Consider the following 16,006-nt stretch of genomic DNA (forward strand, 5'->3'; position numbering starts at 1 on the left):
CTCTGGTTGGCTTCAATAGTTAAAACCACCTTCCTTTCCTGGAATAAACCAAACATGACATGATCTTCGTCATGTTATCTCTGAATAAGGTTTTCCAAGATTTTGTTCAGGATTTTTGCAAAGAGGTTCGTGAGAAAGACTGATCTTTTAATTTTCTTGTCTATTAATGTTCTTGCAAGAATTAGGGATGAAAGCTATGCTGACCTCTTTCCTAGTCTCTGAATTTACATAAGATTGACATTATTTCTTCCTTAAATGTTTGGAAGGTTTCATGGTGAAGCCACAAGGGCCTGGCATTTCCTTTAAGGAAAAAATATAAATTATAGATGATTGAGATTTTCTACTACTCTCTCCTATGTAAGTTTAGCAAGTTACATTTTTCTAAGATTTTGACTATTTCATCAATATTTTCTAATTTATAGCACTAAGTGTAACATATAATATTCTCTTACTATTGCTTTAATAATTATGAAATATTTAGTGATGTATCCACTTACAAATTCCTGATACAGGTAATTCTGCATTAGCTTTTCTTGTCAGGTGTTTTGAATTTTAACAGCCTTTTAAAAGAACAAACTCCATGCAGAACTCCTTTAAATAATCTTTTCACTGCAAGTATCCTAGGAAAAAACATACGGTTTTGTTGGACTGAAAGCATCTTTCTTTTGTGTTCACCTTTGAAGGGTATTTTCACCAGGTACAGCATTTTGAAGCATATTTTCACCACTAAAGGAAAGCAGGTTTCTTTCAGCATTTTGCAGATGTCATTGCATTGTCTTCAGGGCTTCCATCATTTTTGTTGAGAAGAAAGATGTCAGTTTTGCTCTTGCTCCTTTGACATTAAGGTGTCTTTTTTCTTTTGGGTGCTTTTAGGATTCTTTCTCTTTCATTTCCAGCAGTTTTAACCTCATGTGTCTAAGTAGTTTTCTTTATACTCATCTCACTTGGGGTTCATATTGTTTCTTGAAACTGGGCTTGACATCTTTTATCAGTTTTGGAAATTCTTGATCATTAGCCCTTCCAATATTGCTTCTGCCCTTTTTCTCCCCTTTTGGGGACTCCAATTACACATGAGATCTTTTTATTCCATCCCGTATGTTTCTTATGTCCTTTTCTCTATTTCCTATCTTTTTTCTCTGTGCTTCAGTTCAGATATTTATACTGACTTGTCTTCTGTTCTTTAAGTCTCTCCTTAACTGTTTAAGCTACAGCTAAACTTTATTGAGTCTTTAATTCGGGTATTTTATTTTTAGTTATAAAATCTCTAATGGATTCTTTTTTATAGATTGTGGTTTTCTGCTGAAATTCTCTACCTTGTCACTTATTTTGTTGACAGCATTAATCTCAGGTGTTTTAGGGTCTATGTCTAATAATATCAATATCTGAATCTTCTGTGTCTGTTTCTATTGCCTATTTTTTCTCTTGGTTTTTCATCATTCGGTATTATCTATTTGTATGCTCAGTTTTTTGTTTTATTTTATTTTGAGATGGAGTCTTACTCTGTTGCCCAGGCTGGAATGCAGTGGTGGATCTCGGCTCACCACAACCTCCGCCTCCTGGGTTCAAGTGATTCTCCTGCCTCAGCCTCCCGAGTAGTTGGGACAACAGGCGCACACCACCATGCCCAGTTGATTTTTGTATTTTTAGTAGAGACGGGGTTTCACTATGTTGGTCAGACTGGTCTCGAACTCCTGACCTCATGATCTGCCTGCTTCGGCCTCCCAAAATGCTAGGATTACAGGTGTGAGCCACTGCACCCAGCCATGCCTGGTATTTTTTAAAGTTACTATATGACATTGTACTTTTTAAAATGTGGCTATAATTTAAGGATCTAGATGATGTAATTGTCCTCCAGAGAGTATTTACTTCTGCTTCCAGAAGGCAGTTAAGATAGGGGAAGAACATCTAAATCCAAACCCATGTTTCTATGAGTTTTAAGACTGAACAAATAAAAGACTTCCTTAAGATATTTAGGGAGAATATTTTAATCATCTAATAGCTAGGAAGACATTTTAAGGCAGGAAACAAAACAAAATCTTAAAACACAACACAAAAATGTAAAATTTCTCTTTAGTAAAAGATAACTATTAATATGACGTTAAAAGATAACAAAGGTAATACAATTACATATGAAAAAATGTTAAAAAGCACAATATATCAAGACTTCTTACAAAATGGAAAAAGACTTCAAAAGAAAAGCAGGCGAAGTATGTAAGTTTCCATACAGACATACAAAAGATAAATGGCCTGTAATCATATGAAGAAGTGCTCAACTTTACTGATAAAGTAAAACAAGATACTACTGTTCATTTACTTAATCTTCAAAATTTATAGACAGTGTCAAAATTCTTGGAAAATAGTACAGTGAGTGGGAGGACAAACTGAAGAGCAATGTGTCTATCAAGTTTTTCAACATGCTGGAAGAGGTCAAACACATTTCCTTTTCTAGGACCCCATTTTCCTTTACTAGGAATCAATTTGTATATCTCAAGACAGGCTCACTCGACTCCATCATCATCTCTTTGTAGGGTGACCTATTGACTATAGGGGACTGGGAAGCTAAAGGGTGTACTTGGCAAACTCCTTTAAAGCTTGGTTCATCAAGTGGCCGAGCTTCTGTCAAACAGGCCCCCTCTCAGAGGATCTGGAAGGTGCAAGGGAGTGGAAGGCTTCCCTTCTGCAGCTTCTCCTGGAAAACATGGCTGGGAAGGCACTCGCTCTTCTGTGGCAGGGGAGCAGAGGTTCTGGGGAGTGTTCCACCGTTTTCTGCTCAGTATGGGGCAGGCACAGAGTCTGCTTTGCTGGCATGGACTGCACCTGTGGCAGTGTAGTCACAAGGCTGATCCTAGATCTTGGTAGCAGTGGCAGTCCCTGGGTAAGCACCTAGAGAAAGACTTCCTGATTCTGGCAGAAACAGAAGCCCCTTTAATGGGCTAACTTTCAGATGCTCTGGGAACCTTTCTTGGAATCTCAGTGCAGCCTAGACCTTTCTCCAGCCCTCAGTACCAAAAGCCCTGTATTAAATTCCTTTCTGCTTAACTACTGTGATCTCTGATATTTACAAATGAATCTTGATATATCCTTATTTAAAAAGTAGCCCCGTAAGTGGTCAAAAATTTGCATCAGTATCTTCACTGTATTGTTTTTTGTATTAAGTTAAATCCAAAAACACCTAACTTCTATCAGTAGAAGAGTGGCTAAATAAATCACCACATATTATGTAATCTTTTATAAAAAAGAATTGTTTCTCCAAATGTTAAAATTTGAAGACATATTCCTTCATTCATTCAACAAATATTTACTGAACTTCTACTACAATGTGGCCGTGTGCCAGCCAGTGTTACAGACAAAACAGCAAGCAAAATGAACAAAAATATCTGACCTCATGAAGCTTACATTCTGATGATAAAGTGAAATAAGTATTGGAATAATGCATAGTGTAATCCAATTTACAAAACACACACACTCTACACACACACTAATATGTGTAAAGAAAAACATCTAGAGGGATACACAGCAAACCATAAGCAGTGGTTATTTCTGGGGCTCATCTACCTGCATTGGAGAGACAGCAGCTGCTGGAGCAGTCCTCACTGGTATCCCACTTAGGGGACTTCTGGGGGTCTTATGGACAGAAATATTCTGTCCAGCTCCACCTGCCAAGAAAAAACATAAGAACATGTATATGCTGTTCCACTTCAAAATAGCATATAGTTGTTCCTGATTTCTTGTTACTTTTTTTGGTGGCTTAAGGAGTATCCGTATTTAGCATAATATTTACTCTATTATCCTTTTCTTCTCTGGACTAGAGCTGCATTGGGGAAACAAGAAGGGAAGAGTTAGCTGAGTGGAGGTCAGTCTTAGATGAAGGATAGCTGAGCAAAAAGAAACTGTATAAATAATGAGATGCCTAGAGAAGGAAGGAACAGAAAAGTTCTTGTACAAATTGTTAATTCACTTCCTGTCTTCACAGACATGAAAGACATTCACAGACATTCATGGCTTTGAATATGTAGAGCCTAGTCTTAATCTAATTTAGGTGCAAACAATTTTAGCAGAGACAACCAGGTACATCCTAGGATTAACTTTTACTACAGTCTCCCAATACAATGGCATGTTTGTTGCAGTCTGGGGAAGAAAGATATTGTTACTGTAGACAGATGCACATTCTGTTTCTTCTATTTGCTATGTTTACGTGTACAGTATATGTATGAAGTATAGTTACGCATCTTTCTCATATAGGAAGATAAGCATGACTAAAGGGGAATTGTGAGACCATCAGACAATACCAGGAAAAGCTGGGAACACACCTAGATCAGGAGTGACAGATTAGCACAGGTGCTCACGTACAAGACCAGATAGAAAAATGTCTAGCAGGTTGCAAGATGGGGATGGCCAGGGGTACCTACAAGAGGGCCAGGTGCACAGATGTGATGCCTCATTTCCTAGGAGATGAAGTCTCCAGCTGACCCTTGTAATTCTTATGAGATGACAAAAAGGCAAATAGCAGTGACCTGAATTTAATGGCTATAAGAGGCAGAAAAGAAAGGTAGCAAGGCAGGAACTGGATGGAAGGAAGAGGTAGAGAGGAAGAGGCTGCATTTGTGTTATTCACACACCAGTCTCTCCATCAGTGTCTCCCCGGAGCCTCAGCCAGGCTCCTGCATGCAGTGGCTACATGTGGTAGGACCTGGAAAGCGCCCTGGTGGTTGTAACAACATAGGGCCAGGGTGGAGTAGAGACAGTAGACATATCAAATGTCGGGCCAAAGTTTGAATTTGGAGCTTTGCTTATAGAAAAACTGTGATCAAATACCTGGGCGTCCCAAGTCAAATGACTTGATAAGTGACTTAACGGTGGTTGCCGACTCCGGGGGTGTTGGAGATGTTCTGCTAACACAGACACCAGGCCACCGACCAGCAGCATCGACCTCAGGGGACTCTGGCTCTTCATCCACAGGTCTGCATGGCAAAGAGCAAATCAGATTGAAAAGGTGGAGGACATCCCCATGGGAGAAAAAGACACAGAGGAAAACAGAACTGATGTGGAGGAAATAAACGAAGCTGGAAGGGAAATTCTGAATTTAACAACCTGTTTTCTCTACCAGTTTGCATCTTTAGGGAATAATGTAGGCATTGTTCTCAATTTTTAGAAGAGTTGTTTTCTTGGGAAATGGTCAGAAATAGTTATTTTTATATGTAGAGTGACTTGATATTAGCTTCAAATAAAAAGTGTGTATGGCTACTCTGCAAATTGTGCATTTTTTCTGAAAAAATGCAAATGTTATTGATCATAAATATTTCGTCTACTGTCAATGGTGAATGCAGTGGATTGGCTGCCGACATGTGCTCCAACCGCCATGCAGTACACAGAGTTTGGAAAGATGAAATCTCACAGCTCTCCTGCAGCTGGGATTTTGGGTGTGATTTAAGTTCTACCAATGAGAAAGACTTGGGCAAGACCTGGAGTGGGACCTGGATCAGAGGAAGAGAGGCAGGGCACAGGGCATTCACTATGTAGACAGAGACTGTAGAAGAGACAAGATGCTATGGTGCTGGCAACCGCGGTGGCAGCTTTCCAACTGGATGGGCAGCTTTCTGAAGTTAAGGCTCCTGTCCTGGTGGAGGGAGCAGGTTCCCTGGTGGTTCAGTTCTGTGTGGACTTTGGGAGCTGCTCCTGGAAGCTCAGCCTTCCCAACAATTCTGCAAATCATATAACACCTTTCTGCCTAAGCCAACGAGAGTGCGATCCATTATACATGACAGAATCCTGATTCAGACACTCTGCCTTCTAAGCATAAGAGTGATAACAGCACTCTAAAATCACACTGCAATTCTGAACGAGGTGAAGCTCCTGCTCTCACCCAGGTTTCCTGGTGTGTTCTTCATGAGGCTTCTAGACTCATAGAAAGTATTCTATGATAGATCATTGACCCAATCCTCAATCCTCTCATGCATGGCTTCCTCATCTAGGGGACTTTGGCATGTCATGTGATCTCCCTGTGAGTGAGCCAAGACAAGGACTCCCAATCTTCTCATTGCTAAATCACTGCTCTCTTCATTGTATCATATTGCCACAGCTGTTTTGCAAGATGACTAATTTATGAGAATAGTTCAAACAGAATGTTTCTGGAAGTGTATCTCAGTAAGGTCGGTGGAAGTTTAAAACAAATCAGAAAATAGTTATTTACTGATCATTTTGAAATTAATCTAGCTACTCATAAACTTCTGCACTTGAATTTATTTGTCCTTAATTCTCTGAGCTTTCTTCTGCTGCTCTATAAACAGCATGAATAGAATAAACGTTGCCCAGGCTGGTCTCAACCTCCTGAGCTCAGACAATCTGCCTGCCTTGGCCTCCCAAAGTGCTAGGATGACAGGCATGAGCCACTGCGCCGACCAACTTCTTACCCTTAAGACTTACAATCTTCACTCTACAGTCCCTTCTTATGAGTGAAAAAAAAAAAATCAGTAAACTGAAAACTTCATTGGAAGAAACTATCAGGCACTTCAGAAACTGTAGGAGGTTGGGTTTTTAAAATAATTTTTAAAGGTTTATTGAGAGGAACTGCTTTTCATACTTTCCCATACAATAAAATCAGGTGGCGAAAACACAGAAAGAGAATGCACAGGTTAGGTCTGAGCAGAAAATAATTTCCTCTGTCTGTGCTAGCCATTCTCATGAAGGTCATCAACAAACAAAATGGGCCACCTTCTTTTTTTTTCCCCTGAGTCTTGCTCTGTCGCCCAGGCTGGAGTACAGTGACACAATCTCAGCTCACTGCAACCTCTAGCTCCCGGGTTCAAGCGATTCTCATGCCTCAGCCTCCTGAGTAGCTGGGACTACAGGCAAGCGCCACCACACCTGGCTAATCTTTCGTTTTTTTTTTTTTTTTTTTTTTTTTTTTAAGTAGAGACGGGGTTTCGCCATGTTGCCCAGGCTGGTCTCAGCCTCCTGAGCTCAGACAATCTGCCTGCCTTGGCCTCCCAAAGTGCTAGGATGACAGGCATGAACCACTGCTCCTGGACAACTTCTTACCAGTCCATCTAAATGACTCAGTACCAAAGGCCTCCAAGGACAATCATTTTAAGTAATTCATTTTACATTTCATTCTTTGATAATTTAATAAGAACAAAATGGAGAAGCCTACATTCTGCTGAGGTTATTCCTTTCAGTTATCTAAACTTATCTGCAATTCAAAATATCAAATGATAAATTTAAAAAGCAAGGCCACAAGAATCAATTACCTCTGCCTTCAGGTATCCAAAGACAATATTTCAAACATTCAGTCTATTTGGCTAGAACAGTAAGAGTCAATATGAGAAAACTCTGTATTATTTGAGTACAGAAATACCCACTGTGTTATATAACAGTGATAGAGGGGGCAGGGGGTCTGTGTGTGTGTGTGTGTGTGTGTGTGTGTGAGGGATTCACGAAACAAAGCCTGAATTGAATAACCAAAGAAAATGGTTATTAAGAATGCTATTGGCTTATTAGTATGTACTTTAATCATAAATGAGGTTGAAAATCCTTACACCAGCCTATTTTAGAATTGGCTGGGATCGATTAGTAACAGCATCAGCAATAAATGAAGGATTACATTTCCTCCATTCCAAGGAAGAATAAAAACTCTGTATTCTGTAATGAATATTAAGAAATATTTACGCATACAACCAGGTATGTCTCAGCATTAAATAAAGGAAAAACTGCAAGGTACCACTGCTGCAGAAACACTTGCTCAAGGCTTGCTACTGCCTCTAAGGCTGATGTTAGATTCTAGAGTCAACCTGTAAAATAACAATCACACATGTAGTCAAATAAGCCATGAAAATAACTTGAGTCACTCAAAAGTACATGCTTTTGTAAACATGACTATCTACGAACACACCATCTCTGCAGCAATCTCACATACTCACATTCTCTCCAGCCTTTCATGGTTGGCTCTCTGTTACATCACAGATTAAATTGCTGCTTTGTGTTTAGGGGCCACGCTTAAAACAACAAACGTGAAGCATGTGTTCTACCTGCTCCCAGCATATAAAACTATGATAATAATCAATAATTTCAGCAAAACAAGTATGATGAATGTGTATAACTCCACTGCATATGACAAGCACAGTACCATGTGTCTTAAAAACATTATCTAATTTAATTTTCAACAAAACTCCTAGATATTATTATCCCTTAGAGGAAAATTTGACCATGGTCACATGGTTCATGAATGGTGAATCTGGCATGCAAATCCAGCTCTGGCCATGCCTTTCTCAAATTTTCTATAATGCATAAATGTTCTGTGAGAGGTATACAAGGTTCTAGAAATAATACTGATGGTATTTCTTCCTAAAATTTAAGTATATTTTAAAAATACTACCAATAGTTATTTCAGTGTTCCTATCTTGATACAATAATCTGCTCTTAAAAGGTGGCAACCCATACCAGAGAATGACAGCTGTAGGCCAGACCGCCCGATGCTGTATCACACACAGCAGGTGACGCACACTCCATAAGCAGGCAGTGTCTCCATGGAGAATAGCAAGGCGCACGGCCCTCCTCATTGAATGTCGGTCTGCCTTCTATGCCTTACCTTGTCAATTAAGCACATATACATATGTGTCTGTAATTATTTCCCTTTAAAAATTTTATTTAACCTTTCTAATTTGCTGCTTTCCTTGGTACATTAGAGAGCAGAGTTTTCAAATGTCAGTGATGGTGTACAGCATTTACTTCCTCAAAACACCACTTTATGTCATTGTTCATTCTGATCCAGGTACAGGTGAGCTCCTGTACATGATGATTTTTAAAGTATTCAAAGGTTAACTCCATTTGGGTGGTGTTGCATGGCGCCACTGCCACCTTCACAATTGACAGATTAATATTTGTGAAGAGGGCAGGTCGTGTGTCAACCACATGCTCACGCCTGCCGGGCTCTTTCCTGAACACCTGAACGAAGCCCAACCCCAGGCCTTTCGGTTAATCTCCCAAGACTCCCCTCTGCCCATCTAGTTTTGGACTATTCACCTGAAGCTTTTTACTTTTATGTCCTGCCTCTGTGCCTCTGCTCATTCTATGCCCTTGTCTGGAATGTAATTTTCTCTAAATACTTATTTTGCACAAAACAAATCTAACAGAAGTTTTTCACTCTATTTGAAGACAGAAATTATGAAGTACTTTGTCTCTTAGGTGTCAAACAATATCTTCTAAATTTCACTTTCAAATTTCAATAAAAGCATATATAACAATAAAAACAAACAGGATACGAAAGTAATTTGAATACCAGCATCTTAATCTACAAATCCGAACAATAAGAATCAAATAGTAAAAGTCTTGTAGTCGAGTATCATTGACATGGCTTAGATTTTGAAGAACTTCTGCTAATACAGAGTACATGGTCGGGGGAATGAAAATACAATACCAAGGGCTTTCCCCCAATTCCCTTCCAAAGAAAATGGAGATATTGGCAAACCCCAACTAATGTCTCCCACCCTAGAGGGCCAGGGCCGGAGAGGAGCACGAGATGCCCAGAGAGATGCAGGGCATTCTGACAAAAGATCAGGAACAAGAGGAATTTACATTCGACAAGGCCAAGGTTGGTTTACCCCAGGCATAAAGGGCAGTAGTGACAAGGGGCAGGGCGGGAAGAGCCACAGTGCGCACCTAAAATGGATGAGGGGCACACACACAGATCCAGAGAGCTGGCTCCGTGTTCCAGGCTCACCAAGCACAGAAGAAACTGGGCACACGTGAATTTCCCACTAAGCACTCACCCTTCTCTACTCTACCTGGGCTTCAGTACCTCCCAATATGTAACATAAATGTACCTTCAAGAGCCTCCCAACATGTTTAAGTCATGAGAAGAAGACCCAAAGCACTGTCAGGCAAAGGCAGTGATCTGAGCAGAATCCAGATACGGACCTGGGGCGAATGTCAGGCCCTGCCACACCTGAATCTGCTTCAGCAAGAGAAGGTGACAGGCAAAATCATGCCCTGCTCAATGCAAACAGTTCATAATACAAAGTGAAAGGGAAACTGCACTCAGGAGAGGACCGGCATTTGTAAATTCATGACAGAGTTCAACACTGATACCATCTGCCTTAAAATTCAATAAAATAAAAATTTTAAATGAAAGGATGAGTTAAAATATAAGTAATCTAATAATCCATGAATATTTTAAAGCAGAACTAACTCAAAAGAGAAAGAAACTGGAGCATATCTAGGGCAGGTCTCTCTGAATGTGGATGAAATAAACCACGTAAAGGTGGGATTTGAATTCAGTGGACAAAGGATGACTCTGGTAATACACAGTGCTACCCAGTGGGAGAAAAAGAATCACATCTCACATCAAATTAAATAAAGAGAGGTGGATCAAATGGTCTGCATGTGTGTGTGCATCAAGTAGATGAAGACATTTAACAGCATATTTGTATAACATTGGGGAGAAGGAATCTTTAAAAAAAAAAAAGAATAAAGGAAAACACTAACAGTTTACATTACATAAAAATACAAAATTTTCTATGATAAAGATGATAAGGCCATATCATATGATAAATATGATAAAGATGATAAAGGCTCATAATATAGGGGATAAAATCACATCCCTCATAAAATACTGACTTATAAGCTGATGAGAAAAAAGCAATCGGCTCAGCGAAAAAACAGGGAAAAGTTGCAAAACTAGTAATTCTTAGAAAATGCAGTGGTTAGTAAACATACAAAGATATGCTTAGAAAGGGCTGGGCATGGTGTCTCATGGCTGTAATCCCTGCACTTTGGGAGGCTGAGTTGGGAGGATCACTTGAGCCCAGGAGTTCAGTATCAGTCTCTCTGGGCAACATAGTTGAGACCTCATGTCTACCAAAAAAAAAAAAAAAAAAAAAATCAGCTGGGCATGGTGGTGTGCCCCTGTAGTCTGAGCTACTCAGGAGGCTGGGGTGGGAGGATCACTCGAGTCCAGGAGGTTGAGGCTGCAATGAGCCATGATTGTACCACTGCACTCCAGCCTAGGTGACAGAGTGAGGCCCTGTCTTTTTTAAAAAAAAAATGCTTAGAGAAATGCAAATTAAAGAGCTAAAAAGACAGTATTTTTTTATTATCCTATTGGCAAAAATAAGATCAAGGCTCTTCACCACTGCTCAGGCTGTGTAGAGATGGGCACACAGCACTCAGGTGAGTAACTGGAGACATCTATTAAAATAAAAATGTGCGTATACTTTAGAGCAGCAATAGTATTTCGAAAAACTCATTCTATAAAAATAAAACCACAACTACATAGGACTACATGAATAAGGACTGCTATTACAGCATTACTCATAAAGAAAATAATTATAACCTTGCTGTGCATTAGTAAGACAATATTTTAATATTCCAGGACATGTCCTTCCTGTGGAAGGTCATGTTGCTCTTAAAATAAGTTAGATTTGCATGTATTGACCTGGAAGGATGCCTATGACATATAAAATAAAAAGTAAAGGTGCAGAGTACTGAATAGAATATAATCCAATTTTTATTAAAAATATAAAAATGAATCCTATACATATTTACTAGTAAAGAAAAAATGTACACACTGTTAACACTGATTTCCTCAAAGGTGGTACTGAGGGAGAAGAAAGATTAATATTTTTCTTCACACATCTCCATTTTGTTATTAGTATTCCTAAATATTACTTCATAATTAAGAAAAAATCCAATACATTAAATCACCAATCTATTCATATTTAAATGTCAATGAAACACATCTAGACTTTAAGTCCGTACTATATTTTCTGAGACCCTAGAGTTTTAAAAACTTGTGCAAAATTAGCACTTTTACTCCATGCCCTTTTGTTCTACTAATGAAATTGTTCATATTCCATGTCACCCTCCTATTCACAACTTACAGTCCAGCTTTTTGCTGCTTCAAATTCTAGTTACTTGATGTGGCTTTGAAGTTCTGAAACTGTATTCAGAAAAAAATGTAGAACAAAACGACATAAGGTCCCTGCAGAAACGTAGCTGGTGATTAAAACTAAGCAGCAGATGCTTCTATATAAGAACATGTTTATTTTGCACTTCATAAAGGCTTACAGATAAAAATATTCAACAGTACCTAACGACAGGTCAAAATATGGGGTGCAAATACAGCAGTGCCTTTTAAGTTGAAGTTGCAGTTTCCTTATTGTTTATATTTGAAAACATCCAGCAAATGAATTTTAAATAATCCTAAGAACTCTGAATCTGAGGTAAAGAGCTCCCAAAATATAAATTTCAGTCCTACTCACAAGTATCTAAGTTATTTTTACAGAGAAGACCTCAATGACTCTTCTCACGCCACACTAATTTTTCTAGTGATTCTGTGCTGTACGGTTTGATACCCCAAAAGATCTTCCTGAGTTTAAAGAGCATTCCTGTTCCTAATTTTCCTTTTATTAGACTGTAACTCTTGTCTTGTCTCATCCTTTGGATAACGTCGCTAATAGCTCCATGCTGTGTACACTGTGAACCAGTTCCTCGCGTGAGAATTGCAGGAGGTTTCTGCCTGATGGAGGTTGCTGAATTGTATTTGAATCTTCACAAACACACATATTTCCAGAAGTTTAAATCACATTTTGAATTGTGTATCACTCTGAGTTGAACGCTAAGTTTCTGGGGTGAGTTTCATCCACGAAACTTTGGTGTAGTTGTCATTCAATCGTTTTCCATTAGATTTCTATTGCCATTGTCACCGTGCTTACCTATCTGGCTTAATAACATCCTTTATGATCAAATATCTACTTATGTTTAACCCAGCAAGATTCTGGAAATCAACCCAAAGCTAGCAGGCACCTTGTTTCAGACGAGGTAATGAAGTCAGTCTCCGAGTGAAGAGGCTCAATCAAGACCCCACAGAAGGGGCCGGGCACGGGGATCACACTTGTAATCCCAGCACTTTGGGAAGCCAAGGCGGCCAGATCACTTGAGGTCAGGAGTTCGAGACCAGCCTGACCAACATGGTGAAATCGCGTCTCTACTAAAAATACAAAATTAGCCGGGTGTGACGGCACGTGCCTGTAGTCCCAGCTACTTGGGAGGCCAAGGCAGGAGAATAGCTTAAACCAGGAAGCGAAGCTTGCAGTGAGCCAAGATCGCACCACTGCACTCCAGCCTGGGCAATAAGAATAAAGCTCCAACTTGACGAACTTTCTGACTTCTTCAGAATATGACATTATGCAGATGGCTTCCTATTTTGCCTTGAGTAATGTGAATTCCAAGATGATCAGACACCATGATCAAAAGGAAGCAGAGAAATGAATGCCAAAAAGTAGAACTTGGGCCTTAGGGGCTGGGCTCGGTGGCTCATGTCTGTAATCCCAGCACTTTGGGAGGCTGAAGCAGGCGATCACCTGAGGTCAGGAGTTTGAGACCAGCCTGGCCAACATGGTGAAACCCCATCTCTACTAACAATACAAAAATTAGCTGGGCATGGTGGCAGGTGCCTGTAATTCCAGCTACTTGGAAGGCTGAGGCAGGAGAATCACTTGAACCTGGGAGGCAGAGGTTGCAGTGAGCCGAGATCGCACCGTTGCATTCCAGCCTAGGTGACAAGAGTAAAACTCTGTCTCAAAAAAAACAAAACAACAACAACAAAAGAACTCGGGCCTGTGCTGTGCCCAGCTCTGCATCTGCTCTGCCACTGTGCCCTTTCAGCACTCCAGTTGCAAATAACTTTTCATAAGACTTGTACTTTGTTTTTTTCAGAACAACTTCATTTTATTCTCCAAATAAAAGACGGCTGAATCTTCTGAGGAAAAGTAAAAAGAGGGAAACATCATCTTTGATCATGCAGTGAGCTGATCCCAAAATGTGGACAAAAAGCAGAGACTTGACGGCAATGACTCTGAGAAACAGAGAATGTCACAAGGAGACAACTGGGCTCTTTATAAAGAGGCAATTTCTCCTCTACACATTCCCCCTTTCATCTAGAGATGGCTGCGGCTCCCAATCATGGCAAGAGCTGGGCTGTCTTTCTTCCACCAAATGCTCTGCTAGCTGACAGAGCCCAGGGAGCTGTGAAAATAGAAACGGGAGGGAGAGGCTGTAAAGGAGTTACCTAAGGCAATACAGTCTTAGTTCACAAATGCAAGAATTTCCAGCTTACACTGTCCCACAGGGAAAAGCTAATGTCCAAGATAGGCCAACGGGTTTTAATTCCTACTGTTCCAATTTTTTGGAAGCCAAAGGTTTTTGGACATTAAAAAAAAAAAAAATAGACTGCAAATGCCTGTACTAGGCTCCTTCCACCAGAACTTCTCCGACAAACAACTGTGTGGTGAAGCAGAGATGCCCAGGATAACACTCAGAGGCCCCTCCAGAATTTACAAAGAGGCGCATGCTTCTCTCCACTGTCAAGGCCAAAAAACCTTCTTGCTTTTATAACTGCAACCTAAAAATCCTAAAGGTCTAAGGGAAGCTTATGTCCACATTGTTGAAATCTGTAAAAACAGGGGTCAGGGAACACAGAAGCAGATACAGCTCTTTAGATTATAGACTGTGTGTCTAATGACATAAATGTACATTTAAACTATGAAAAAAAGAGTACTAGGTGTGAGTGAACAGATAATGATGGCTGGAAAAAGGGCACATGAGAGGACCAGGTTCCGCATCAAGCGTCAAATTAAACGCTGGAGACCCCTGTCCATCATGCCATCATGGGTGCTAAAGTGAGGTCTGTTCAGAAACTGCTTAAGAATCCTCAGGAGAACGGCCCCCTCCAGCTGGGAGAGGGGCTCAGTATCAGAGCATCTGTGGCAAGAGAGCTGGAAAAGGGATCTTAAAGAATCTATACCTCCAACTTCCGCCCTTCCCTCTCCGTTGTAGCTGGAGAACACATGCTGAGCGGCTGTGACCCTAATATTAGAGCCATCAGAGCAACACAGAGGGCAGCACAGGCACACACAGTGACACTTGGGCTGACATGGATGTGCATACACGGAGTTAAGCCAATTCCAGTGGAGTCTGCACGTGCTGCGCTGCCACACTGCTCACCTCCAAGAGGCAACAATGCAAGAACTTGTGGTGCAGGCAAAACAAAACAGATTCGAATCACAGACATTCTATTTAGAAACCAACAGCATTAATTAGGCACAGACGTTAAGTGTGTTTAATTATCTCTTTTAAAGATGTTTTCCATGGATGCTTATTGGTATTATATGACAAACACAGTAAGAATCAGATAAATCACCCTCAAAGTAATGGCAGTTGCTGTTTCAGAACAAGAGAAACAAATGCCACAAATAGAGGTCTTTCCCTGATGCTGCTTGAGAAGCCTGGGCCAGGCGCTGCTCATGAACAATGTCTTTCATTAGAAAGCTTGTATGCGGCACAATGTATCATTACACTGAGCTGCCTGTGTTTTTTCTGATTTTGCCAGGCCCCAGGACTCAACTTTTCAGGAAAAAGATCTGACGGGTTCATTTCAGAGAGAGTTTTCATTTCGAAGCCTTTTTCTCGATTGGGAGTTTTCAACACTGGGAGGAGCCAGAGCTGAAAAAGTTATTATCTTTTCATCTATTACATTATATGTGTCCAATGAAACAGATCACTTTTAGGTCCCCAAAAACACACTGGTTTGTTCACGTTTCTGGAAGAGAAAGATCAGGCCCACAAGCCACAACTAAGATATGGAGATGCCACTGTGTCAAAGAGGTTCAAAGTATTGCACCAGAATAATGTTAAGGCTGGCACTGGAGTTTCTTAGTCTCTCACCAGTGAAAGGTCAGCTAATTAACCAGTCCAGAGAACAGCAGAGCTTAAAGGGATCTCAAAAACGACCCCCTCTTCCTACCTCTTTTAACAGAGGCAGGAGGCAGAGCTGAGAATGAGATGTTACTGGTTGGCTGAAACATGACGCTGGGAGTGAGATATTGCTGGTTGACAGCAAAGATGAAGCTACCGCCTTCCTTCCCCACGTACCTTAACATCAGTTATTCTGACTCGGAAATAAAAATATCTGTGAAAGTGTAACAGGACTGAAGATCATGGATGAGTTAGATAA

At 40.3% G+C, this 16,006-nt stretch overlaps 1 protein-coding gene across 8 annotated transcripts in view; it reads right to left on the reverse strand.

The window, feature by feature from the left end:
* Positions 1 to 16,006, reverse strand: part of SPECC1 (sperm antigen with calponin homology and coiled-coil domains 1) — a 318,611-nt gene that overhangs the window by 64,619 nt on the left and 237,986 nt on the right. For 4 of the 8 annotated variants that reach the window (XM_025361227.1, XM_025361226.1, XM_025361225.1 and 1 more), the window contains 2 exons: positions 4,816 to 4,961; positions 3,556 to 3,656 (listed from right to left, as the gene is read on the reverse strand). In XM_025361227.1, the coding sequence (XP_025217012.1) occupies positions 3,556 to 3,656; positions 4,816 to 4,961 (247 nt within the window). Of the gene's footprint in view, positions 1 to 3,555; positions 3,657 to 4,815; positions 4,962 to 11,475; positions 14,020 to 16,006 lie in introns of those variants that run through there. The other 4 variants (XM_025361231.1, XM_025361232.1, XM_025361233.1 and 1 more) reach the window with 2 other exon arrangements.

Source organism: Theropithecus gelada, chromosome 16 (assembly GCF_003255815.1).
Source record: "Theropithecus gelada isolate Dixy chromosome 16, Tgel_1.0, whole genome shotgun sequence".
Lineage (NCBI taxonomy): Eukaryota > Metazoa > Chordata > Mammalia > Primates > Cercopithecidae > Theropithecus > Theropithecus gelada.